General features: G+C 42.4%; 2 protein-coding genes across 4 annotated transcripts in view; both read left to right on the top strand.

Annotated features, from left to right (window-relative positions):
- Positions 1-26,924, top strand: part of Tagln (transgelin) — a 911,813-nt gene that overhangs the window by 858,499 nt on the left and 26,390 nt on the right. The window lies entirely within an intron of this gene.
- Positions 1,103-17,915, top strand: Pafah1b2 (platelet activating factor acetylhydrolase 1b catalytic subunit 2). 3 transcript variants are annotated; one of them, XM_051197334.1, is made up of 7 exons: positions 1,123-1,271; positions 1,644-1,779; positions 8,348-8,435; positions 10,029-10,118; positions 11,054-11,170; positions 12,358-12,480; positions 15,278-17,915. In XM_051197334.1, the coding sequence occupies exons 3-7, from the start codon at positions 8,355-8,357 to the stop codon at positions 15,554-15,556; spliced, it is 690 nt and encodes a 229-aa protein (XP_051053291.1). In that variant the 5' UTR covers positions 1,123-1,271; positions 1,644-1,779; positions 8,348-8,354; the 3' UTR covers positions 15,557-17,915. The 3 variants fall into 3 exon arrangements, with proteins under 3 accessions (XP_051053293.1, XP_051053291.1, XP_051053292.1); XM_051197336.1 differs by lacking the exon at positions 1,644-1,779 and having other exon boundaries at positions 1,103-1,271; XM_051197335.1 differs by lacking the exon at positions 10,029-10,118.

Below are 26,924 nucleotides of genomic sequence, written 5' to 3'. Positions count from 1 at the left end.
TTTTTTTTTTTTTTTTAATTGAAGTCCTTCCCAAATGGACCTGGCTTGTGTCAAATTGACAGAAACAACTAGGACAAAGATGTTTATCATTGGAGACTAACTCAAGCTATTTTTTCTTATCAATGCATTTGTAGACTATTAAAGCAATCATTTAAATTCGCAGACACTAATTCTTTTGAACAAAACACTTAAAACAGCATTTACTGAGCTCTTGCTCAGTGTCTGGAAAATCTACAGGAGAGTTATGAGGTAAATTAGCAATGGCAAAATCCACTCAGTATCATGAAAAAAAATTTGTACTTGAGATTATACGAGTAGCATAAAACAATACTAGTAATTTGGAAATTTAGTATCTGGATAGTTTAGGCTCACAGGTTTCAAGGACATTCTCAAATGTTTTCTCCAGCACAACCTGAAGCTGTCGATCAGTTTCAGAGTCTTGGATGCTCTGCTATTCACTATCATAGGTTTGAATGAGTCCTACCCATCATTAAAGAGCCGACCCCAGCCAGGCTCCAACCAAGTGTCTATGCTAAAGATGACGCAATTTCTTGCCCCTCCTCTTGGCGCTGACCGGTCCCTCACTTATCCAGCTATTAGCTCCAGTCTCAATAGTATATACTCCTCTAAACTGGGCGGATCTTGAAGGTAAAGCCTTGGGGGCTCTGTCATCCTTAGAGGCGGTGACCCACAATTTCAAGTTTTATCATAGAAGTAGAAATTCTGCTCGTAAATGTATGGGGCTGCTTCTTTTAACTTCGGGCCTATTTCTCCCCATTTTCTGCAATCTGGTTTATCCCGTGGGTGGAGGAAATCACGTTGGATGGCTGAAAATGGAATGGCGTTAGCGTGAGGTCATGCCATTCTACCACAGTGCCTAAGGCTATCTCGTGATGATTTCCATCTTCGTTTCACCGTGGGAAAGCAAAGACGGAGCCTCAAGTCGCGCTCGAGTCGGGGAAGAAAGGAGATCAAAGTCTGTATGTAAATTGTCACGGACCGTTGGACACCTGCGCTCCAAGCGGAGAGCGCCCACTGAGAGCGAAAGCGAGGCGCGCCAGCTCGGCCGCTGTCCCCGGAGTACGGGGCGGGACTTCCGGGATCCATTTGCCTGAGTGGCAGGGGGACCGGAAGTGGAGGCGCTGCTGCTTGGTGCTGGGGCCCGAGGAGGGGACGCGCGCCGGAACGGGGTCGCCGGGACCTAGGGAGCGACAGACGCGCAACACGCCGACGCCGCAGCCGCTGGGGGCCCGCACGGACCCTCTGCCTCTGTGAGTGCATCGCGGGGACCGCGGAGCTGGGGCTTCGGCGTCGCGGGTGGGGCGCGCGAGGGAGATGGTATTGTGAGGCCCGGCTCCCCTCCCCCACACTGCCCCTCCCCCGCCGCGCCCCGCAGGCCCTCGGGGGCCCGGCGCGGTCTCCTGCCCTCTGGCGCCCCGGTGCCGCCCTGGCTGGCGAGTGAGTGGCCGGCGGGTCCCCTGGGCTGGCCTCCTGTCGCCTGCCTCCTACCTCAGCTGTTGCCTTTTCCCTCCATCTCCGGGGTGGGACCACTAGGCCCAAGCCTGTGATTCGGTTGTGCCTTTTTTTTTTTTTTAACGGATCACGCTCTTTTCCCTTTTCGTCGACAACTGTCTCCTCATTAGAAACTTCTCTGTTGCCTTCGTTAAAACATCCCAAAGACCTGTGTCAGGACTCTGAAAGGCTATCCTTAAGAGTCACCCACTTCCTTCGGCGACGAGGCCGAGACATTGGTGATTTGGCCGATGGCCTACCAGCTAGGTAAATCTTGTCAATGGATAGGTTTCTTGGCGGTGTGATTTCCCCTCCCCGTGGACCATGTCCGTTTAGCGGGTCAGAGCCTGTGGTCTACAGGTTTGATTGACTCGTGCAGAGTGACTCATTACTCTGCTTTCCATAGCTCCCAGGCCGACGATGCCTTTCATCATTTATATACGGACCTTAGAAAAATCCAAAGCTTTAAAGCTTTGGCGTCTTTGACGAGCGTGGCTATGGACAAAGGAAGGAGCACCTGGACGCTAGGAGCAAATTCTAGGGCAGCATTTTCTACAGCTTTAAGTTGGGTGGAGTGAGTGGGCCAGAGGGAAAAGATGTGGAGAAAGAGGAAAGAGAAAATACAGGCTTCTCTTTGCCTTGGATGGGCCTTGTGTCTGTCTTTAGGTTCCTTCCCTGGGCACATTGTTCTGACTTTAAAGGTTGCCTCCTTGTGGGATAGTAGGAAAGGAAATCATTGTGCATTCATTTGTTGGCATGGACACTTGATGATAAATTATGGATGTGCTGGATCCTGGGGCCGCCCACCGGAGACTGAGGAAGGGTATTCTGATGAGGCTTGCTTTTCTCTTCAGAATAACCCTGCTGATGCTCTGAAGCAAAATGAAAAGCCTCGGGCCTTAAAGGAAGTACTCTAAATCTTTTCATTCTCATTTAAAAGGTCTCTTGTTAGTTTCTTGGTTCACACATACAGTCCAAGTTGAGCTTGAGAATTTGTAATTGTTGGAATTGGCTTTCACACCAAGCATGTAGGAAATCTGATGCTGTGTCGTGGTCTAAGTTAAGTGGAAAAAGTAGAAAGTTTAGGATTGCTTCCTCTTCCCAGGGAATTTTGGGAGGACAACTAAGTTCTCTGCAAAATAGTTTTTCATGGAAATTTACAAAATTACCAACCTTTTACTTCCCTGATGTTTGCTGGGTAAAGAGATTATTATGAATCAATAAGGTGAGATGGGAGGTGTTGGATTTTCATTTATTGTACTACTAGGAAGTGGAGTTACAGACAGCTGTGAGCTGCCCTGTGGTTGCTGGGAATCAAATCTCTAGAAGAGCAGTCAGTGCTCTTAACCGATGAGCCATTTCTCCAGGCCCCTACCACCTCTCTTTTGTTTGTTCTTTGAGACAGGGTTTCTCTGTGTAACTCTGGCTGTCTTGGAACTAGCTCTGTACACCAAGCCAGCCTCCTGCTCACTGAAATCTGCCTCTGCCTCCCAAGCAAGGTGTTCACTGCTCTTCTGAGGGTGGCTGTGGTAGGAAATTAATTTTCTTATGCTTGGTTCAGGAACCCTTGCAATTCAGACATTTTTGCAAATTCCATAAGTACTCTTTGGATGACACCTAGTTCATTCTTCATCCATTTTAAATTTTTCTGTATTTTTTAAATCTTTATTTTCACGTGTATGAATATGTTGCCTACATGTATGTACGTATGTGCATCACATGTATGCAATGTCAACAGGCCAGAAGAAGGTGCCAGATCCCTTGAACCTGAAGTCATAGATGATTGTGACTCTCCGTGTGGGTGCTGAGAGTTGAACCCTGGTTTTCTGCAAGAGCAGTACTCTCACGCACAGAGTCATCTGTTCCCCTAGATTTTCTGTATTTAAGAGGTGGTGTGTGTGTGATGTATGTGTTGGAGGGGATACATACGTGCCACAGAAAGCACAAGAGTGAGTGGAGAGGCCAGGGAACAACTTTGTGGAGTTGAGGGATGAAATTCAGGTCATTAGATTAAATTCAGGGCAAATGCTTTACCAGCTTACAGCTTGATTATTGAACACAACAGTTTATATTATCTGACTTCCAAATGCCTAAACTTCGGGATTTTGAGACAGATTTTTCTCTGTGTGGCCCTGTCAGTTCTGGAACTGCTCTGTAGACCAGGCTGGCCTCAAACTCAGAGATCCACCTGCTTCTGCTGAAATTAAAAGTGCTTGCCACCATGCCTGGCTTGGCTAGACCTCTTGATTGTTCTTTCTAGCCTGGAATATAAGGAGGAGATGGCAAGAGTTTATGGCTCAGTTTTCCATTTCTGGGTTATAAAAATGTTACCAAACTGCAGGCTTCTGTGGAACAGTGGAAGTTACTTTGTATTGAAAGATGTTTGATTTGGCAAAACAATACAGGATCCAAGTGTCTGGAGGCACAAAGTAATTGCCATCAGGTACTCTGTCTTTGTTTCCATCCATGTTGAAGTTTGGAATGGTTTCCAGTCTTTCCAGTTACCTTAGGCAGGCAGATTTCTTCCTCAGTTTCTCCTTCCATGCCCCTTCATTTTTCCTTAGGACTTATGACTGAGTATTGCACACTTGTAATCTCAGTATCCGGAAGGCTGGCACAGGTACTGCACCAAGTCCAGTCAGCTAGGGCTCCACAGGGAGACCTTCAAACTGAATCTTAAGATTTGGTGTTCAGATAGAAGTGCTTTGCTCGGTGTTTTCAGTGGTAATAATTAAAAAAAAACTAAGTGAAACAGCTAGGTAAAGTAAAATTTATCTGCAACCTATTTCTGTATAAAACAGCATACTTCATTCAAGAATAATGGGTTGAATGCCAGATAGATGGCTTGTTCAGAGTGCTTGCTACCAAGGCTAACCATCTGAGTTTTGACTCCAGGACCCCTGTGATTTAAGAATAGACCTGACTTCCTCAAGCTGTTCTCTTATTTGCCCCCCCCCCACCAATTAAATGTGATTTTTATTTTTTTTTCTTTTTTGACTTTTTAAGACAGGGTTTCTCTGTGTATCGTTGGCTGTCCTTGAACTCACTCTACACCAGGCTGGCATTGAACTCATGGAGATCTGTGCCTGCCTTTGCCTCCCAAGCCCTGGGTGTGCCACCACTGCCTGGCTAAATGTGATTTTTAAGAAAAATTTAAAAGTAGTGATGGGCCTTGGTTTGCTTAACAGGAATAGATTAAGGCTGGAACTATAGCTCAGTGGTAGAATGCTCATCCAACATGTGAGGTTCTGGGTTCAACCCCCAATGCCACAAAATGGAACAAGCCCACCATCTCACAAACAGCAATAATAAGTTGAACATTCCTAATTCAGAGATCTGTAGTGCTCCAGATATGGATTTTATTTCTTTTGAGAAAATCACATGGTACCACAAGCGGTAAATCCCATATCTGACTTCAACTAATGGATCACAGTGAACCTGTAGGCACACTAGCAGTATTGTATAGTTATCTTCATGCTGTCTGTAACGTGTACCTGTAATATAAGTGAACCTAGAACCTGGTGTGTAGATATAGATTGCATTCTCATGTGCATGCAAATGCCGGCCCCCAAATGCAATTCTGAATGTCTCAGAGGTCTATGACCTGTATATGTATAAGACTTCTGTCTCAAATCCTTTCCTATTTAACAGTTTTGAAGGAGAATAGATTCCTTGATATATTTGACCTTTAATTTAGTTTTCTTTTTTTTTTTTTGTAGTTTCTTTTTTTGTTTGTTTTTTGAGACATGGTCTCTCCAGGTAGCCCTGGATATCCTGGAACAGTCTGTGTAGACTAAGCTGTCCTCCTCGAACTCACAGATTTGCTTGCCTCAATTGCTGGAAGTTCTTTTGGTTTGTTTGTTTTATTATGTATAGTGTTCTGTCTGCATGTATCCCTGTAGGCCAGAAGAGGGCACCAGATCTCACTCCAGATAGTTGTGAGCCACCATTGTGGTTCCTGGGAATTGAACTCAGGATCCCTGGAAGAGCAGCCAATACTTTTAACCTCTGAGCCATCTCTCCATCCTTTGTGTTTGTTCTTTTGGGACAGGATCTCACTAACTTGGCAGCCTGGAACTCAGTATGTAAACCTGGTGGCCCCAGATTCAGAGATCCCTTCCTTCTACCTTCCAAATGCTAGAAGTCTTTTGTCTTAACTTTTGTTTTTGAGGCCTTGAACCCATTATGAGCTACAGTTGACCTTGAATTTCTGATCTCCCTTTTCCTGAGGATTATGGGTGTGCGCCTGGTTTGATATGATTTAGTATGGTGCTAAGAATTAAACTAGGACTTTATGTATGGCTAGATAGGCATGCTACTAACCAGGCTTTATCTGTAGCACCTAGTTTTGTCTTTATGTGTTTCTGGTTGTGTAGTACATGTGGAGGTCAGACATCAAATTTTGGATGTTCCTTAGTTAATATTCACCACCACCACTACCCCTTTTTGAGACAGTTTCAATATGTAACCCTGGCTGGCCTGGAGCTTGCAGTGTAGACCAGGCTGTCCTCAAACTCAGAGGTATACTTGCCTCTGTCACCTGAATTCCGAGATTAGAGGCATGTGTGTCATCATAGCTGGAGTGTTGTTACTGTACACAAATTTTAGGAGACGATATGTGGTCTCTTGCTAACCTACATTTCCAAATTTGGCTAAGCTGGCCATTTTACTGGCTGTGAGCCCAGTATCTTCCTGTCTCCACCTCCCCAGAGCTAGGATTTTAGCATATATTGCCACACCTGGTGCGTGCTCTCTCTCTCTCTCTCTCCCCCCCCACCCTTTCTCTCTCCCCTCTCCTTCTCCCTCTTTTCTCCCAAGAGAGGGTTTTCCTGTGTAACAGCCCTGGCAGTCCTGGAACTCACTCTGTAGACCAGGATAGCCTCGAATTTACAGAGATCCACTTGCCTCTGACTCCCAAGTGCTGGGATTAAAGGTATGTGCCTCTACCACCTGGTCCTGGCTCTCCTTTTTTAACAACAATTCTGTAGATTGAATTTGAGCACCTCCATTCTTCCCGGTCTTGTCTTATTAGTACTATTGTTTGATGCATTAGTAGCTAGTAGATTCTAATTGTTGCTGTAGTCCTGTTTAGTTAAAAGTATTTTATGTATATGGGTGTTTTACTTGCATATATATCTGTGTATGTTGTTCATACTAGTGCCCAAGAAGGCTAGAAATTATTTTGTTTATTTATTTTTATTGAGACAAGCTCTCTCTACATCTCTACGTAGCCTTGGCTGTCCTGAAACTCAGGGTTAGCCTAAAACTCATCTTGATCTACTTGCCTCTGCCTCCAGAGTGTTGAAATTAAAGGCTTGTGCCTGACTCTAAATTTTTTTAAGCATTCATGTGTGTGTGTGTGTGTGTGTGTGTGTGTGTGTGTGTGTGTGTGTGTGTGTAGGCACACATGTGTGAATCAGAACAGTTTTACAGAGTTGGTTCTCTCTTTCTACCATGTGAATTTTAGACTTGTATTTCAAGTTGCCAGACTTTAATGACAAGTGCTTTTACTCTTTAAGCTGTTTGACTGAGTCCTGTAGTCATTTTTTGTCTGTTTGTATTTGTTTGTATTCCATTTGCGTGGGGTTGCCTGTGGAAGCTAGCAGAGATTGTCGTATCCATTGGTGTTGGAATTATTCTACATGGGTGTTAGAATTCAAACTCAAGTCCTCTGCAAGAACAACAAGTGTTCTTAACCACTGAGCCAACTCTCCAGCTCACCCCATAGTCATTCTTATTGTGTAATTCTAACAGCTGTAATGTAGAGTTCATTGTTCTATAAGTGTCTAATTTGGTGTTTGCTAACCTATGATCATGAAAACTAACATAGGATCAGTGTATTGGGTAAAGTGTGTATTTGGAGCAGAGTTTGTACCTTTGGTGGGGGGAGTGAGATGATTTTTCCATGTGGCTCTGGCTGTCTGTCCTGGAACTAACTCTGTAGCTCAGGCTGCCCTCAAACTCACAGAGATCTGTCTACCTCTGTCTCCAGAGTGCTAGAATTAAAGGTGTGTGCCACCACTGCCCAGTGAGTTTGTTCATTTAACCTTAGTCATAGAGCAGAGAGAGAAGTGATGGGGTTCATGTTTTAGATGTGATGGTTCCTTTATAAGTGATATGGAAATGTCTGAAGTTCAGTGATAATATTTTGGAGACTTAAATAATCATGTCTTAGAATTCATCTCTGCTGAAAATCAACCCTGCTTTATAGTTCGTAGGCAAAACCAATGATAGAATAAATGTTGTTTACCTGACAGTATGGGGCTGGAAAGATGACTCAGTAGTTAAGAACATTGGCTGCTTTTCCAGAAGACCCAATTCAATTGCCATCATCCACATGACACTTAACAATCTCTTATAACGGCAATTCCAGGGTATCTCACTCCCCTTTTCCAGCTTTTTTGGGCACTACACACATTTGATACACAAACATGCATACATCCATACATAAAAAAAAAAACAAATCTTTTTAAAAATAAAGCAAGATAGCTGGGCATTGGTGTCGCATGCCTTTAATCCCAGCACTTGGGAGACAGAGGCAGGTGGATCTGTGAGTTTGAGGCCAATGCTAGTTCCAGGACAGGCTCCAAAGCAATACAGAGAAACTCTGTCTCAAAAAAAAAAAAAAAATAAATAAATAAAAATAAAAATAAAGCAAGGTGGTGGTGCATACATTTAATCCCAGAACTTGAGAGGCAGGGGCAATGGAATCTGTTGAGTTTGAGGCCAGCCTGGGATAGCTAGAGCTGCATGGTGAGACCATCTCAAAGAAACCTGACAGTATTATTTTAATGTGCTTGTTAATAAATGAAGCATGATAGACATTTCTCCTCAGGTGTAGAATGAGCCAAGGAGACTCGAACCCAGCAGCTATCCCACATGCAGCGGAAGATATTCAAGGAGATGACAGGTGGATGTCTCAGGTAAAGAGTGCTGCTGCACATGGATTACTTGTGTGGATGGATCACTTTGTTTTGTGTGTCTATGCACAAGCTAGCATGTGTCTGCATGCATGTGATGGATAGAAGAGATCTGGTGTTTTCCTCAATTGGTTATTCTCCACCTTTTTGAGCCAGTGTCTTTCACTGAGCCTGGAGCTCACTAATTTGGCATGACTAGCTAGTTGGTCAGGGATCCTCCTATCTCCCTTTCCCCAGTGTCTGGGTTTGTTTGTTTGTTTGTTTGTTTTTTCTTAGTGTGGTTTCATAAAAGAACATTCCAACTTGTAAATGGTTGCTGAAATACTTAAGGGTCATGGGTAGTAGAGAGATGGCTCAGAAGTTAAGAACATTTACTACATAATTATGAGGCACAGAGTTCAGATCCAGCACCCATGTTGGGAGGTTCACAAAACACCTGACTCGAGCTTCAAGGGATACAATGCCCGCTTGTGGGCTTCCTCAGTCACTTACATGCATGTGCAAACCTAAGTAAAGTAAAATTTTCAAAAAAATTAAAAGAATGGTTTAGTTCACACTTATTTTCCTCTCATACTTGGGAGGTAGAGGCAGACGGATACAGGAATTCAAGGCTAGTCTGGAGTTTTCGAGACAGTTTTTTTTTTTTTTTTTTTTTTTTTTTTTTAAAGCTGTGGCATACACATTACCAACACTCAGGCAGAGGCAGGTGGATCTCTTGAGTTTGAGGCCACTTTGGTCTATATGTTGAGTTATTGGCTGTTTAGTTATAGACTGTATAGTGAGACTTTCTCTCAAAAACAACAGAAATTTAAATAGTTTAACAAGTAAGTATCTTGACAGAAATAAAAACAAATCTTGAAAATATCATAATAGGGTTGCATCAGTGTGGTTGCATAGGTTTATAATTCAGCACAAAGACACAGCAGGGATGGTCTATGTAGACACACACGGCCAGCCTGATCTACATAACAAGTGAGACCCTGTCCTGAAAGGTTTTTTTCTTTGTTTTAATGTGTGTGTGTGTGTGTGTGTGTGTGTGTGTGTGTGTGTGTGTGTTTACATCTGTGTGTGTTTCTGTGGGTCACAGGGCAGCTTACAAGAGTTGGTTCTCTTCATCTACCATTTTGAGTATTTCAAACAGGTTTACCTGTAAGAGCCTTTACCTACTACTGAGTCATCTTGATGGCTCCTAAAAAGCCTCCTTTTTTTATTTTTTTCCTAATTTAAGGAAAAGGTAGGTGTTGTTTTGTTTTGCTTAATTATATGAAGTATTTTGATATTCTGGATTTGGTAGAATTGTGATTTTTCTCGAATATAAACCTAATAAAATAATCAGTATGGCAAGGGTAGAAATTAATTTCCAATTAACTACAGGAAAAAAAAAGAATTAAGTTTTAGGATACACTAAAAAGAATGGATGGCTTGGTTGGTTTGCTTGCTTGTTTATTTGTTTTATAATGTTGGGGGTTGAACTCTGGGTCTTGCCCATGAAGACTGTTTCACAGTACCTGGTTGGACAGCTGTTCTTTTTTAGGTCAACAAACTGCAAAAAGAAAGAAATACCAATTTCTTATTTTTCTTTCTTTTATAAACCAGCATAATAGGTTTGTTTTGGATTGTAAAGACAAAGAGCCGGACGTGCTGTTTGTGGGAGACTCTATGGTACAGTTGATGCAGCAGTATGAGGTAAATTGGAGGGTGTTCTTGGCTCCTAGTATATATCCACTGATAACTTACAGACTTTCATTCTGAGGATTCAGAGATTCTCTAGTGCTGTGTACAAAGGGAAGAATTCTACCTAGTGGGGTTATTGGTGTAGTGTTAATTGTAACTAAACTCCCATTTTTGCTCTAGACTTCCAAGAAACTTGATGTTTTCTGTATTTGTTGGTGGTGATGTCTGATTCTTACTTCTATTTGCTATATGCTATTTTCATAATTTTTACTTACTTGTGTTCTACCACTTTCTGACTCGTGTGTGTGTGTGTGTGTGTGTGTGTGTGGTTTTTTGAGAACTGGTTTCTTTGTTTAGCTTTATTTCTTTTTGGTTCCAACACTGTTAAATTTCTTCACCTTCTTTTTTTTTTTTTAAGAAATAGTTGAATTCATGAAAAATGTTTATTGAGCTGACAGCTTGATTTAGGGTTTTGATATCTCAGTGGGCATTAGAATGTGCTGTGCAGGTTCTTGAGTGCTACTCTTGCTACATTAAGGGAGGCCTCTGAGGAGCAGATGGGAGGTGGGATGTGGGCAAAGGGGAAGAGCAGGAGGAAAGAAGGGAGGGGGAGCTGGGATTGGGATGTAAAAAATAAATTATGAATGAATGAATGGATTAAAAAAAAAAAAACTTCGTCACTGCCAGCTGGTGGTGACACATGCCTTTAATCCCAGCACTGGTGAGGGGGCGGGGGCAGAGGCCAGTGGATCTCTGTGAGTTTGAGACCAGCCTGGTCTACAAAGGGAGTTCCAGGATAGCCAGTGTTACATACAGAGAAACCTTGTCTGGGGGGAGGCGTGGTGAGGGGGTGATGTTAGTTTTAGATGTGTTAAATCATGTTGCAGTTGAAGGACTTTTATTTCCAGTGATTTTTAGTATAATTGAGTTAAGTTTTTTGTCTTTAGATATGGCGAGAGCTGTTTTCCCCACTCCATGCACTTAATTTTGGAATTGGGGGAGATACAACACGACATGTTTTATGGAGACTAAAGAATGGAGAACTGGAGAACATTAAGCCTAAGGTGATAAAACATACTTTTAAGAGTATGATTAATTTTGAGTCTTTCAAATACAGTTGTATAGTTGTTTGAAGTAGTGAAAAATCGCTTCTTTAAAGGCCTGTTTCATGCTTGCTGTTTGCTTCATACTTGTTTACAGGAAACATCACTGTTTAGGAACATACTGCTGCACGGACTTAAAAAGAACCCAGTCTGTTTTTTTTTGTTGGGTTGTATTGGGATTGTTATGACGAGTTCGTTGTAGGCATCGATGTGATGCTCAGTAGGCTTGTGGGATGTGTGGGCCTGGGCAATACAGTTGGGAGCAGAGCTTTGATTCCAGGAAATGCTGAGCATATAAACAAATATATAGCCAGTTTTCTGAGTTCTTTTGAAAAAAATGTTTGGGACAAATGTGATCAAATGAATCTGTAATACCATGTCACATTACATTATAAACATCTGCAGTTGGTGCACTGCATATAATTTTTTTCAACCCCTAAAGAGAAAGAAAAGAAGGAACAAAGGGGAGTCACTAATGAAAGTTGCTTTCACCAGGCATGGTGGTATACACTTTTAAATATATGCAGAGAAAACATTGTTAAACCTACACCCAGCCTCCTTTCTTGAGAGCACCTGGGTCCTGACAGTCAGTTTATAGTCTTTGCACTCCTGGTGCTCCTGCCACTGCATAGTGTATTTCTAACCAGGGAAAAGTCTTTACTGTGATAAGAATCAGTTCCTTAAATCCCACTTCACTATCTATTTGCCAGGAATGTTTTCATTTATATTCAGTTAAATTCATTGTTCTTTTCTGTGTAGTTAATGAATTGTGAGATTCATTCTTGTTTCTTCCTGGTTTAATTTTGGCACTTAAATATTAATTTATACATTTTATCTTGAAGTATAATATTAGGCATAAGTCAATGTTGGTGGGTTTTTTTTTTTTACATCTTTATTACTTTTTTATTTATTTTGCTGTGTCTTCACATGCACACGTGAGTGAACATGCTGTAGCACTGTGATGGCCAGAAGACAATTTATGGGGGTCAATTGCATCTTTGCACCATGTGAGTCCTAGTGGCCTCATGGAAACAGCTATTCTGATTTTCTGATTTTTTTTTTAAATAAGCTTTTCATTGAAATGTTTTATGTTTTTTTATTCCATGGTCTTTATCTTCTCCCCTCCTTTTTTTTCCCCCTGGTTATAGGTCATTGTTGTCTGGGTAGGAACAAACAACCATGAAAACACAGCAGAAGAAGTGGCAGGTGGAATTGAGGCTATTGTACAACTTATAAATACAAGGCAGCCACAGGCCAAAATCATTGTACTGGTAAGTAGTCTTTCTGGGTGGAGATTTTTTATGTCTTTAGATCCACTGAGAATTCTTTGTTAAAATGGTGTCTCATCAATACAGAGTCTCTAAGTGGAAGCAGCTTCTGATAGTTGTTTATAAGGATGGTTAGGAGGAAAGGTCATGGAGGGATGTATTTACTATTACTATTAGTTTGGGTTTTATTTTGTAGGTGCTATGAGTTTGAGAATAGCCTGGTCTATAAGAGCTAGTTTCAGAAAGGGCTCCAAAGATACACAAGCAAACCCTGTCTTGAAAAACTAAACTAAACTAATAGTAGTAGTAGTAGTAATTTTTTTTTTTAATTTTATGTATACCAGTGTTTTGCCTGCATGTATGTCTGTGTGAGGATGTTGGATCCCCAGAGTAGGAGTTATAGACAATTTTGAGCTTCCATGTGGATGCTGGGAATGAACAATCAGTGCTCTTAACCACTGAACCATCTCTCCAGCCCCTTAACTCCTACTCATTATGCCCCAACTGTGAGGATTACAGGTGTGTGCCATCATTCCTAGTTCTTGAGTTTGCGGTAAACAATAACAAGCTCATCTTTAGGACTAACTTCATCATTTGAAATGTCTTAGCATTGCAAGTATAGAGGGAGATGTAACAAATTGGGAATTATCTATGGCTTTTGAGAAACTATAAAATCATAAGTACATTGGCAACCAAAGCCCCAGCATGTTACCAAAAGAACTAGAGTAAATATGTATATGAGTACGCTTTGAAAATATGTTTGTTTTTGTAAGGTAGATTTCACCATAAGGCTGGGCAGGGGTGACACACACCTTTATTTAGTCCTAGCACTAGGGAAGTAAAGGCAAGTGCATCTCTGAAATTGATACCAGCCTGGTCTGCAGAACTGAGCAGCTTCAGGACAACCAGGACTACACAGAGATCCCTGTCTTGAAAAAACTAAAACCAAAACAAATAACTTACAGTAACAGCCCTAGCGGTCTTGGAACTAGCTCTGTGGACCAAGCTAGCCTCAAACTCACAGAAATCGGCCTGTCTCTGGTTCCCTAGTGCTGGGATTAAAGGGTGCACCACTACCACCTGGCCTTGTTTTTTTTGAGACAGGGTTTCTCTGTAGCTTTGGAGCCTATCCTGGAACTCCCTCTGTAGACCAGTTTGGTGTCGAATTCACAGAGATCTATCTGCCTCTGCCTCCCCAGTGCTGGGACTAAAAGTGTATGCCACCACCGCCTGGCTAATCAGTTCTTGAAATAAAACATCTTACATACCCTGTAGGAAAAATTGGGGACAAAAATTTTTACCTGAATAGCAGTCAGGTTGCCTTGTGTCTGGCAGTACTTCTGTAATGGACCCAGTTATCTATTGAAGACTTCTTTTAGTTTGCATTGATTAAATCTTGCTCTTGATGTGTAATAATTCTCTTTATCATAGTAGGAACACAGATATTGATTTATCTGAAAATTGTATTAGATCATTAGTATGCAAGTTAAAATTAATTTAGGATACATTTTTCTTACCAGGTATGTAATTCATGTGTTATATTAAGATAGCTTTGATCCCAATTCTCTTTCTTATAATATAGTATAAATTTCTCTGGTATTGATAGTTGTGTCTAAGCTACATTCTCCTGACAAGGTATATGGAGAAAGAATTGAAAGGAGAACACATTGGCTTTGACAGAACCAGTGGAGATATTTTAGTAATTGGGATGAATAACATTAAGTTCCTAAGCAATAGTAATGTATATTATCATGGTGAATAAAAAGAAGACGGAGGCTACAGATGTGTCTCAGTTGATGTAGAGCTTGCTGGACATGCAGTGAAGCTCTAGGTTCCATTCCTGGTACCACATAAACCAATGTGATGGTATATGCCTATAATCCTTAGCCATGAAGTGAGTTTGAAGCTAGCCTGGGATTCATGAGATCCTGTCTTAGAAAACAAAGATTGATTAGAGAAATATTTAGAATGTAAACATTTAGTGATTCTATGATAACTGAGGAATATGAGATGAGAGGCTTGGGATGTTGGGATGATAGTTGATACAGTGGACAAAGAGCACAGTTTAAAGAGAAGATGATGAATTGCTCTTGGACATGCCGAAGCCCTAAAAAAGATCATGGCTAAAGTGTTCAGAGTGGTGGGCTGGAGAAATGGCTTAGTGGTTAAGAGCACTTCTTGTTCTTCAGAGGACCCAGGTTTGACTCCTGGTACCCATATGATGACTCCCGACCATCTGTAACTCCAGTTCCAGGGCATCTGACCCCCTTTTCCATCCTCTGTGGGTACTAGGTACAGACGTGGTACATAGGCATATATGGAGGCAAAACATTCATACACATAAAATAATTTTAAAATGTTCAGGATGGAGAATAATGGGTCCTGAGGAGTATCAGAGTCAGCAACATGATGAGGAAGACAATCAAAAAACAAAAAGAACAGACAGGTGAGCTTTAAATAAAACTACCAAAGTCAGGGCTGGAGAGATGGCTCAGTGGCTAAGAGCACTGGTTTATCTTCTAGAAGACCCAGGTTCAATCACCAGGACACATATGGTAGCTCATACCTGTCTGTTACTGTAGTTCCAGGGCTTGACATCCTTACACAGACATATATGCAGACAAAACACCAATGAGCATAAAAATAGTTGTATTTAAAAAGAAAAGACAAACTGCCATAGGTGGTATTTTAGAAGTCAGTGTGAGTGCCAGATGAAACAGATGTTCCATGAATACTGAAGTTGTAAGGAAGTAAAGAAAAACAACCCTCTCTGTTAAAGCTCTTGTGTGCTCTGCCCCAGGGTCTGTTACCTCGAGGTGAGAAGCCCAACCCTTTAAGACAAAAGAATGCCAAGGTGAACCAGCTTCTCAAAGTTTCCTTGCCGAAGCTTGCAAATGTGCAGCTCCTGGATACAGATGGGGGCTTCGTGCACTCGGACGGTGCCATCTCCTGCCACGACATGTTTGATTTTCTTCATCTCACAGGGGGGGGCTATGCAAAGATCTGCAAACCCCTCCATGAACTGATCATGCAGTTGCTGGAGGAAACACCAGAGGAGAAGCAAACCACCATTGCTTGACTGGCCCCATCAGTGTTAACAGCATCCCAGCTTCCTCAGATCAGTTACACCACTGGCACTACAGAATCCTTTCTTAAGGCACTTTGCATTGTACGATGTTCCTGGATGCTTGTATCTAATGTTTGAAGGGGAGGAGGGAATTTAAATTGGTCCTGTATATAAAGGTTTATTTGGCACAGGAGAAAAATTAGCCAAGGAAAATTCATTTGAAACCAGAAGGGGATTTTTTAGTTGTATATGACACATTCGTCAAATTATCACTGTTCTTCCTAGGACAACATCAAGCACGAGTATTATATGAAGATTCTTGGCCCTTTTTTCTATGGATTATGTTCGTATGTGATAAGTATCACATCTACTTGGCTTTAAACTTATTTTTGGTCCAGTTTTAAGGTTCATGAGTTGGTGTGTTGTGTTGTTTTGTTTGATTCATGTATCCTCAGTATTTTTATTTTTATTAACATATAGCATCAGATTAAACATGCTTGTCTCTCAAATATGGAAGATGCTATAGTTACAAGTGAGTTTGTTCCTCTCATTCTAGCAGTGAAAACAAGTTCTGGGGACTGTGGGGTATTATTTGTATGCTGCTGAATATCATGTCTGTAATAGACCCATGCATGCAGCCTTTGCTCTGCTTTTCCTTCATCTCTTTGTAGGTGGATTATTTACATTGCAAGTGTTTAACTCATTTTTGATTAGGATTTGCATTGCTGTCGGGATGATCTTACTGATGTATAGCTCATTCTGGGTGGTGTTCTGTGATGTAGGGTCTGTGTAGTGTTACTCATCCCCACCCCTACCACCTGTTAATGGTTTCCTTTGTTTTGAGCGTTTGGGGTGGGGGTCAGAATTGTTTCCCATTCCATAATGCCTGATGTTATTTCAAGTTTTATATTATCTTAAGGTGTATATGTTTGTTTTCATTATATATATATATACATAGATAGTTATATATATATATATCTATATCTATATTTTACAGTACTGGAATCAAACCCAGGGCCTAGCACATACTAAGCAAATGCTCTGCCACTGAAGTAATCCCTAGTCTTGTTTGTTTTGTAATTGGCTTAATTCTTAAATTCTGTCAGTAAAAAAAATATTTGGCTTTGTCCATGAGAAACAGTGAAGCTGCTCTCAAAATATATGTGTTATCTTTTTTGGATGTTTTGAAGGCTTTTTTTTTTTTTTTTTCCTCTGTGTAGTCCTGGCTGTCCTGGCTGTCCTGGAACCCTCTTTGTTTACCAGTCTGGCCTCACACCCAGAGATCAGCCTGCTTCTGCCTCCCCCATGCTAGGATCAAAGGTATGTGCCACCGTGCCCCACTTTGGGTGTGCTGGCTTTAGTCCACCATTTTAGTAAAGATGAATTTGTTTTTTAGTTTTTGAGACAGGGTCTCATTGTATAGTTCTGGGTAGGGTGTAACTTACTATGTAGACTAGGCTGGCCTTGAACTCACAGAGATCTGCCTGCCCCGCCTCCTGAGAACTGAGATTAAAGGCATACACCACCATGCAGGTGGCTCATTTGACTTTTAAGGTTCCTCATACAATGCACGTTCATCGAGATTTCAGGAGAGCTATTTATAGTCATACTGGTTTGCTCTTGAGCTACACAAACTGCCACTTACTTAAGAGAACTACTGTCCAATATGCCTGTGGGCCCTGTACAAACTAGATCTACAAACATTTTAAACTGGATCAGGTTGGGGATTGAAGTAACCCATTATACGTGCTTAGTGGTTACATGCTGGAGCTGTGACCTAGGCTTTCTGTCCTGCTTTCAAAGCAGCTATCAGGGCTGTTAGAGGAGCTGCTGGTTTGTGCTGAGACCTGTACCCGACTGAGAAGGATAGAAGTTGGGATGGTGTTTCCCTGGAGAGTCTCTGTAGGAATTTATTTTAATGCATAGTCTTGTGATTGTATCATGTCTTCATTAGCAACAGGAAAATACACATGGTGTTTACTAAAATTGTTTACTACATTCAAATTCCCTTTTATTTTTCTTAGTAGCCCAAGTTCTTGAGTTTTTGAAGACATTGTTTTCTGAACTGAGGTATAATTTTAGGAAGGAGATCTAATTAAGCCTGAATTTTGTGTGTAAAAAGAGCATTTTTCTACCCAGATGTTTCTGTGTTCCTCGGAGAGTGGGAGTATGGTCCAAATGAATCCATTAGGTCACTCCTGCAGTATGCGCTTGTAGCTTCTCTTGCCCAAGGTTGAACTAGTCCTATGAGCTGGCCTTCAGCTTCTTCGTATGTGAATAAGCCACAGATGTTACTACATTTTATATCTACCAGAGCTATTCAAGCACCACTAGCCTTTTAAATAAAACTCTGCCCTATTGCTAACGTGCAGATACCGAGTCCACTGTCATTTCTTGCCAGGTTTTAGAGGGGGAAAGTGTTACCAGTTTTCTTTGGTTGACATTCCAGATTGCTTCAGTGACAGAACCAGTTAGTCTTTGTAAAATTTTTTTTTTTTTTTTAAGATGTGAACTGAATGCAGTATCCACATGAAATGTCCTAGTTTGTCATTGTGATTAAGGGGCCAGGCAGCCAGCACAGATAATGCTTTGTTCTCTTGTTTTGGTATGTGGGGTGGTGGTTTTCTTAGGCAGAGTCTACATGTACCGTGGCTGCTCTGGAGTTTTTGGTGATCCTCCTGTCTCTGACTCCCCAGCACTGGAATTACAGGCCTACTCCTCCATCCCTGGCTTGTTCTATTCCTTTTCCAATATTTTTCTTCCCTTTTAGACAGGGCCTCAATATAGTACAGCTTGGCTTTCAGCTTACCCTGTAGGTATTAGATGCCCTTGAACTCAGTCCTTCCAGGTGATAGGGGTTCATGATTCTAAAGTGGCAAAGGGATGATCTGTTGCAAGTGGTTTGATTGGCCTTGGTATTATAGATTACCTACAGTGCTCTGGCCACTGTCAGGTCTGTTAGGGCTTTTGAGGACCTTTATCTAATCCTGATTCTTCTGTCAAAATTCTTCACCTAGAAAAGTTTTGAGTAGCTCACCCTACCCATAAGAATTATAACTATCATTGTTAAAAAAAAAAAAAAATTCCCAAATTTCTGTTTGCATTTTTAACCTAACCACTTACTGTTGTGTTTTCAACGTATTTGCTAAAGCTGAGACCTGTCTGTGCTGAGGTGTACAAACATTGCCAGGGTTATATTATTACAGTGGTGATGAAACGAGATACTTACAGAAGGGAGTGTGGCCAGCTCCTGGCTCTTGAGTGGTATATGTGGGAGCAGTGAGTGGTGGCTTGCCTGTGGTCTTCCCCTCCAGGACCACTGCAGCAAGCTGACTGAACTTCCCCAGGCGGGCTTGTGACTATGTTTTGGTAAAGGCTTTCAGTGCTTATTTATTATAAAAGTCAGCATTTCACTCCAAACTTACTGATGTCTTTCTTTTATATTGTAGTTTAGATTCCAATGGAAAAAGCAGGGATGGGTTTTCTGTCTTATAAACAAAGTGGATTCTTTGCTCATCTTATGTTCCCTGGAACTGAATTACCAAATTGTCTCCGCCTCTCACAGGGTAGGATGGTAAGATGGTAGGGTAGGCGAGTAGTTATAAGTAACCCTGAGTAGATATATGAGAGGATGTTGTAGACTGGTCACAATCTCCCTGCCTGAAACTCAGAAATCTGCTTGCCATGCCTCTCACATGCTGAGATTAAAGGTGTCCCCTACCAAGCCAGGCATTACAGATAACTAATAAGCCATAAACTGACCTTTGACCCGGTTTGTAAGTTCAGTGTTTACAATTTATTCACAGAATGTCCCATGTGACATTGTCCATTCTTCTCACTGACAGTCACCATGATTTTAATTCTTGGAACAGTGCCTCCTGTTGCCTCTACCTTACATTCAGATGATTTGCTCTTCTGGGATCTTGTACCTTCTAGGGAGAAATGCTTCAGGATATTTCCTATCCCAGGTGTTTTGTGTGGGTATAGCCCAATATATCTGTTCATTAAAGGCCAGGGCTACACAGAGAAACCTTGTCTTGACAGACAATAAACAAACAAACAATAAAAGAGGCTTAGAAATTGAGTGTTATATCCTATCTAAGGTAATCCTGATTTAAATAGCTGGGCCCAGTTTCTGGGCAGTTTTCCTTGACCTCCTTGCAGTTGTGCTACCCATTGCTCTTGGTTCTGAGGAAATGAGGTCATCTTGGATCTAGTTGCCCTCAGGTGAATGTCCTAGGATTGAGCCATCTTCTCCTCTGGGCAAGGCAGCAGCTGCTTTAGACTTTATGCTGCTAGTGTCTCCCTTTCAGTCCTAGCTTTTGTGTGTGTTCACAGCATTCCATAGATTTACTTAAAGTGCATTGTCTGGCCATCTGACTTCCCACCCTCAACCAGCACTGGAATGAAATCATTGTGAAACAAGAATTTGTATTGATGTACCTGTGGGGTTGCAGAGGCTACTAGAGCTCTGTGTTAGCATATCAGTAAAGTCAGATTTATAGGAAGATACTACTTAGATAAATGAATTTAAAATGTAAAATAACAATTCCGTGCATAGCTAATTCTTTCAATATCCAGAAAGAGGATTTGTTTATGTGTCTTGTAGCTCAGGCTGTCTTGAAACCTATTGTGTAGCTGAGGATGATCTTGAACTCATCATCTTGCTTCTATTTTCCAAGTGCTGAGGTCACAGTGTTCACTACTACATCTAGCCAAAAAGATAGCTCCAAAGTAGGCAGTTTGCCTGCTTTCAATGCCATGGAGGAGGAGACCATAATTGCAGATGAAAACCTTAGACAAACTCTTACTCAGACCTTCAGAAAATATGACTGCCTCCTTTGACGTCCATCTTATAGATAAGATTAGAACAGTTTTTCAGATAGCTTCGTATGAATGTGTGCTGTAGACTGCTTTATCAGAACTGAGTGAGTGTCCTCAGACCCAGTGTGACACATCATGATGCCAGTACAGTAAGTACATGGACCTTGAACATAGCCTTACTTACCACCCCCATGCCCCAAGCTGAAATTGTTCCAAGCATCCTATGGAGCTATGAGACTAGACTACAGTACCTATCCTAACGATGCAGCACACCAGTAGTAGTTACCGCTGGAGCATATAGCTAAAAATTTCTATGGCATACTCATTATCACTCTACCACAGTGATGCTGCTGCATTGAAAAGCATGCTACAGATGATAAAAGGCAGAAATACTAAGTCAAGGTGGTTTTCTTCCAGGTACAGCTAGTATTAGGATAAAGCTTGTGGAGGGACCTTGGGCAGGCGACCTTGGCGGGTTCCATGGCGGGCAAGGATGACCCAGGCAGAGGGACAAACACGCCAGGCAGAGTTTAAGTGAGAAGTTTTATTAGAAAGGGGAGGAAGGGGGAAGGAAAGAAAAAGAGGTAAAGAGACACAGAGTGGACCGAAGAGAAAAGGGAGACAGGATAAGTCCTGTCTGTCCCATGGGAACAGCGGGAAAGAGCAGGAAGAGAGCTGGAAAAGAACAGAAAGCAGAGAGAGAGAGAGAGACAGACAGAGAGAGAGAGAGGAGCTGGAAAGAGTGCAAGTGGGCGGAGGTCTTTTTTTTAAAGGGGTCCTTTGCACCTGCCTGTAGACTAGTTCTCCTGGAACCCTGGGCTGACCAGGGTACTGCCTGAGTGGATTCTGCTAGGTGACGGGCAGGCCAGCATAATGCCTGAATCCTTACAGCTAGTACAACAATGTTCCTCTTCACCCAAGCTTAGAGCTCTTGCCATTGTCAGTTGCCTAAAAGTCTGTCCTAGATTAATTTTAGGTAAGGTTTCCCGATGTTGTGCAGGCTGGCCTTGAACTTGCCATCCTCTACCTCAGCCTGTCAAGTAGGTAGAAATACAGACTTGGGTCACTGAGCTCAGATTAATCACATATTTACATGGCCATTCTGAATCAAGGATCTTTAGTGTTTGGCTGAACAATGTTTCTCTTTGATGCCAATGTGATCTCATGTAGGCCTCTTGCCTTTACTTATTTTCTGGCTTATTTAAACTTAATTTATTTCTAAACACATTTTTTTTGTTTTTAGACAGGTTCTTGCTATCTAGCCCTGACTGGGTTCAAACTGACCACCTTGCCTCAGCTAAAGTGCTAAGATTACAGACATTCACCACTGTGCCTGGCTACGTGAACAAATTTTACACACTGAACAAGCTTTGACAGTACACTAGTGAAGAAGTCAAGTACAATAGCATATTTTGACAGCTACTGGCTCACAAAGTCAATTTCACAACTCTTCCATTCTTGTTTAAGCCTTCCCTTTGAGCCTTCATGCTAATACCATATAACTTAAATGTATGGCTGCTCCAAGATGAAACAGCTGTCTGGAATATATTCCTGTCCTTGCTGGCTACTTCATCTTTCACCCAGTAGGGACATGTGGAGTGTTTGCTGATTTCTCCTTTTTTCTAGCTCCAGTCTGTGCTAGGGCTCAAGTTTATATTCATATGATGTCCTCTATAAAACTGAGAAAAGGGTGGTTGTTTTTTTGTTGTTGTTCTTTGTTTTTTAAGCTACATACATTTTCTAGTGTGTGCACATGCCACAGTAACCCCTGGAGGTTGGAAGGCAGCTTATGGGAGTTGGTTCTCTCCTTACCGTGTGGGTTCTGGTTATGGGACTTAGGTCTTAAGGCTTGGCAAATCGCCTTTATCTGCTGAGCCATCTCCCAGGCCTACTTAAATACAGAAGGTACTTTTTAAGTCTCTCTCAGCTTAGTGACAAGTACAGGCCAGGCACTGAATAAATAGAGCAAATGAATGGGAATTCTTTCATTGTCTTCTGGGCTAGTTGCTCAGGATTCAGACAGGAGCACAAATCTTTACTTTTGTGCCCATTTCTTTGTGTGACACCATACAGCTTCTGTGAAACAAGAGATTATTTTTGCTATCCTCTACCTCAGAGAGGTAGAAATAGAAATTTGCTGCTAAGCCTGACCTCTTGAGTTCCATTCCCAGGATCCACATGGGAAGGAGAGGACTGACTCCTATAGGTTGACCTTTGGCACACCATGTCACAAATAAGCTCTCCCTCTTCAACACACTGATAAACATGATTTTTAAAGCAGACACTGGGCATGGTGGCTCATGCCTATAATTTCAACACTCAAAAATCAGCTTGGTGGCTTAATCCCAACACTTGAGAGGCAGAGTAGGTACATCTCTTGAGTTTGAAGCCAGTGTGATCTACATAGTGAGCTCCTGGATAGCTAGAACTACATAAAGAGACCCTACCTCAAAAATAAAATCTGACAGAAGGGTTTCCATGGTCTTGAGGCCAGCCTGAGCTATATAGTGAGTTCTGTGCCAGCCTGGGCTGTAGAATAGACCCTGCCTCACTAAAAGAAAAAGAAGGGGCAAGGGAAGGGGAGATACTCTTGGTGGTACAAGTCTGTAATCCCCAGCACTCAGGGAAGTAGAGGCAGGAGGATCAAAAGGCAGGAGTTAAGACCAATTTAGGCTACTTGAGACCCTATTTAAAACAAGCATATCACAAACTACCCAAAACAAAAGCAGAAAGATTCAACACATGCATAGTAACAAAATTTTTAAAACTTAAATTGTGTGTTAGAATTGAGTGATGAAGCTGGGTGTGGTGGTACATAGCTTTAATCCCAGCACTTGGAAATTAAGAGGCAGGCAGAACTCTGTATTTGAGGCCAACCCTGTCAACATAAGGAGTGCCTCTCTATATGGAGTCCCGGTCAGCCAAAGCTTCGTAGTGACACTCTGTCTTTAAAAAAAAAAAAAAAAAAAAAAAAAAAAAAAGTGATGTAATAGAGGCTAGACTGAGTTGGAAGTATTGGGAATGAGGAAGTCATCTTGTAAGTCTGTGAACCCGTTCAGTAAAAGATCTTAGAAGTGAGCAGTGTAAAGTGGGGGGTCCTTGGGTCACTGAGAATGGTGGGACTAGAGCTGCAGGTTTGCTGTGATCTGTAGATGTGTAAGAGATGGGCAGAGCTCCTTAACAGCGCCCTGAGGCTCAGGCTTTCCTGTAGGTAGAAGAGAGCTGCTAGTCTCTTGTCAGTGATCCTTGGAGGCACAGATTTGAACTGATCTATTATTTATCTGATTGTGTCCTGCAACCTGATGCCCAGTCAACCTTTTCCTGGAGAGCTCTTACGGTTCTGTCATATGGCCAGAGTGAACCAGATACAGGGCCTGGGTGACTCACTATGAATGGTGAGAGCTGTAGGAAATGGAAAGTGACAGTTCTTTCTCTGGCAGGAAGCCCTGCCCGTTTGCTCAAAGCTATTACACTTCATTTCCCTTGCCAATTTTTAAAATTCCTCCCCTCACCCACGTACTCACCCAGTACTGGAGATTGAATCTAGACTCCTCATACATACCAGGCCAGTGCTCTACCACTAAGCTACATACATCTTGGGCTCTTTTCATGTTTTGATACAGATCTTGTTAAGTTATTTAAGCAGGCCTTGAATCTGTGGGCCTCCTGCCTTGGCCTTTTGACTAGCTGGGATTATAGGTCTATGCCACCAAGCCAAGCTGCTCTTCCTGGCCTTTAGGCAATAGTTTAATATATATACAGAGCTGGACGTGCTGGCACACACGTTTAGTCCCATCACTTAGGAAACAGAAGCAGGTGGATCTCTGAATTCAAGGCCAGCCTGACCTACAAAGTAAGTTCCAGGACAGCCAGGGCTACACAAGAAAGGAGCGACGATATGCATGCAGGCATTTGAACCACCTGCAGTATTAAGAACAATGTGGGTGAGACTTGGCTCTTGAATGTTTGGAGTTTACTTACCCAAGGTCTGCGGTGCAAGATTTTAGTTAGAACTTCCTGGTATCAGAGGCTTCCTTTGGGTTTTGAGGCAGTCTATATAGCTCACACTTGTCTTAAATTCAGAACCTTCCAGCCTGGCTCAAGAATGCTACAATTATAGGACAGTGTCTTAACACCCAGCAGCCTTGCCTCTTTTGGCAATTTAGAGGATAAAACTTAAAGCCTCACATGTGCTAGGCAAGTTCTCAACTTCACATTTCTTTTCTAAGAGCGTGGAAGATAATAAAGTGCTTGCCCCTTTAGGAAGAGGACATGAATTTGATCTCTAGCACTCATGTAAAAGCATGGTGGTAAGCACTCATGGTCCCATGGATGTGGTGGTTGGGTAGGAGGATCCCTGAGGCACACTGGCTGGTCAGCCTAGCCTACTTGATGAATTTTAAGCCAGCAAGTGACCCTTTCTCAAATAAATAGTATAAGGAACCTGAAGAATGGTATCCAGGGTTGACCACTAGTATTCACATGTACATATTTATGCACCCATGCGTAAAACCTTTTCCTGTGAAGTTATATGAGAGATTTGAGACTCCTCAGAATGGCAGAGTAAGTCTTGTTTAACTGAGTCCTAGCCTGATGTAAAGCTGTTTTCATAGCCTTTGAGGGAGAGGGAACCAGACACAAGGGTGGTGCTGGGAAGGGACAGAAGAAAGTGCTGAAGCATAACCCTTCTCATAGTCACAGGGAACAAAGAACTTCAAGTATGTGTCCTTCAGAGGCTTGGTTTTGCAACCTTTCTCTCTAGGTTAAAGTTATAACAGTCTGTATTCATTCTGCCAGCCATCCAGAGACATGGCTGCATCCCTATAGGTTCCTAAATTATGTATACTGGATTGGAATTGGTTAAGTCATCTGCCAGGGCCATGCCAGGTTGGGAACCTTGTGAATGGTTCCTTTTCTTCTATGCTCAGGAAAGATGGCTCACAGAAACTTAGGCGTCTCCCTGGCCTGTGATCTGACTTTCCCTTTAGGGTCAAGATTGGCTTGAGCTTTTGTTGGTTTGGTTTTGGTTTTGGTTTTTAGAGACTGGGTTCCTTGTTGCTGAGGCTAGCCTAGAACTTCCTGCCTTTACCTTTCAAGGCTAGGATTAGAGGTATGTTTCACCATGCCTGGCTGGGCTGAGCTTTTTGTATAACATGACAGAGACTGTAGTAGCTGGACCTACACAGAAGGCCAGGACTCTTTCCTGAGACCTCCACAGGTTCCCGGTGCACCATCCACAAATCTGTCTGGCTTTGAAACCCAGCTCTGCCTTTTCTGCTCACTGCTGCAGCCCACAAGCACACCTTCTCCCCTCTCCTACAAGGTTCAGAAAAGACCTATTCATTCATAACAGGTCCCTCCCTAGAGGGAAGTTCAGAAGCAGAGGAAAGTTCTGGGCTTGCTGCCCTTGTCCAGGGTGTAGGTAACCAGGGTCTTGCCCATTCAGAGGTTAAGTCCTTGAGACCTTGACTGAGGGAAGGATCCCTTCTGAAAGAGCCAAGTGTGGTGGCCAGTGCCTGGAATCCCAGTACTTTGAAAGCTTGAGGCAGGAGGACTACCATGTGTTTGAGGACAGTCTAGCCTGCACAGTGGGTGCTGAGCAAGCCAGGGTTACATAGAGAGACCCTGTCTCAACAGGCCTCCCAGCCCTCCCTCCTTCCCAGAGGGGAAAAGTTACTAGAAGAAAGAAACCAAGCAGGAATGTGGATAGGTTATAGTAGTGTGCCCAGAGGCATTCTCCAACTTTGTTGTAAAAGCTCTTGAGTCTCAGCCCCAGATGTACATTTATGATTAGGATCTCTAACAGGGTCTTACTGTGTAACCCAGGATATCCTTGAATTCACAATCCTTCTGCTTCTGCCTCATAGTGGCTAGTAATATTGCCCCGTACCATAGCACCATCCAAAGGTCCCATTTAGAATGCTGTTTCCTTGACCTCCACCCACAGCCTGAGTTAGCACACTTAAAGCACTAACCAGTGAGTAGCAAAGAATCTGATCTTGAAGCCTATGTTCCTCTCAGCCCCCAGGCAAGGTCCTGACCTATAGTAAACAGTTTAAATGATCTCAGGCTGGGAGTAAGCCCTGAGGTCAGTGTCAAAGTGTTTCTTGGAGTTTTGAGTATTTACTGGCAAGATGGTGGGGTCACAACAACTAGAAAGGAAGTGAAACCCAACTGACACATGGAAATTCCATATTGATTATTCAAGTGGGACAGCCAGTAGTTTGGAGAGCTTGCTCTGAACTAACTCTTGTTATACTGATGGTCTTCAGACCCAGGCCTGTTGGGATGTGCTGGTATGAGTACAGAAATAAGGTGCAAGAACTTAGAGCAGAAGTAGGGACTCCAGCCTGGCGGCAGAACAGATGGCTAGCATGCATGAATCAAACCCTGAATTTAGTTCTTACCCTTATCCCTACCCCCCCAAAAAAAAGGACGAGCATAGTAATCTACTAATGAACTTTCTGGACTTTACTTGACACATTTGTACAATGGCAAATTGTCCTGTTGTTGATCAGGCTTGTTATATTACTCAGGCTAACCTGTACTTGGAACT

This window comes from Phodopus roborovskii, unplaced genomic scaffold (genome assembly GCF_943737965.1).
Source record: "Phodopus roborovskii unplaced genomic scaffold, PHOROB, whole genome shotgun sequence".
NCBI classification, from domain to species: Eukaryota; Metazoa; Chordata; class Mammalia; order Rodentia; family Cricetidae; genus Phodopus; species Phodopus roborovskii.
Note: the sequence above shows the minus strand (reverse complement) of the source record. Positions and strands in the feature narration are given on the sequence as shown.

Coding starts and splice junctions, on each gene's coding strand:
- Pafah1b2 (XM_051197336.1), top strand. CDS start 8,355: ATGAGCCAAGGAGACTCGAACCCAGCAGCTATCCCACATGCAGCGGAA. Junction 10,119..11,053: donor AGTTGATGCAGCAGTATGAG/GTAAATTGGAGG, acceptor TTTTGTCTTTAG/ATATGGCGAGAGCTGTTTTC. Junction 11,171..12,357: donor TGGAGAACATTAAGCCTAAG/GTGATAAAACAT, acceptor CCCTGGTTATAG/GTCATTGTTGTCTGGGTAGG.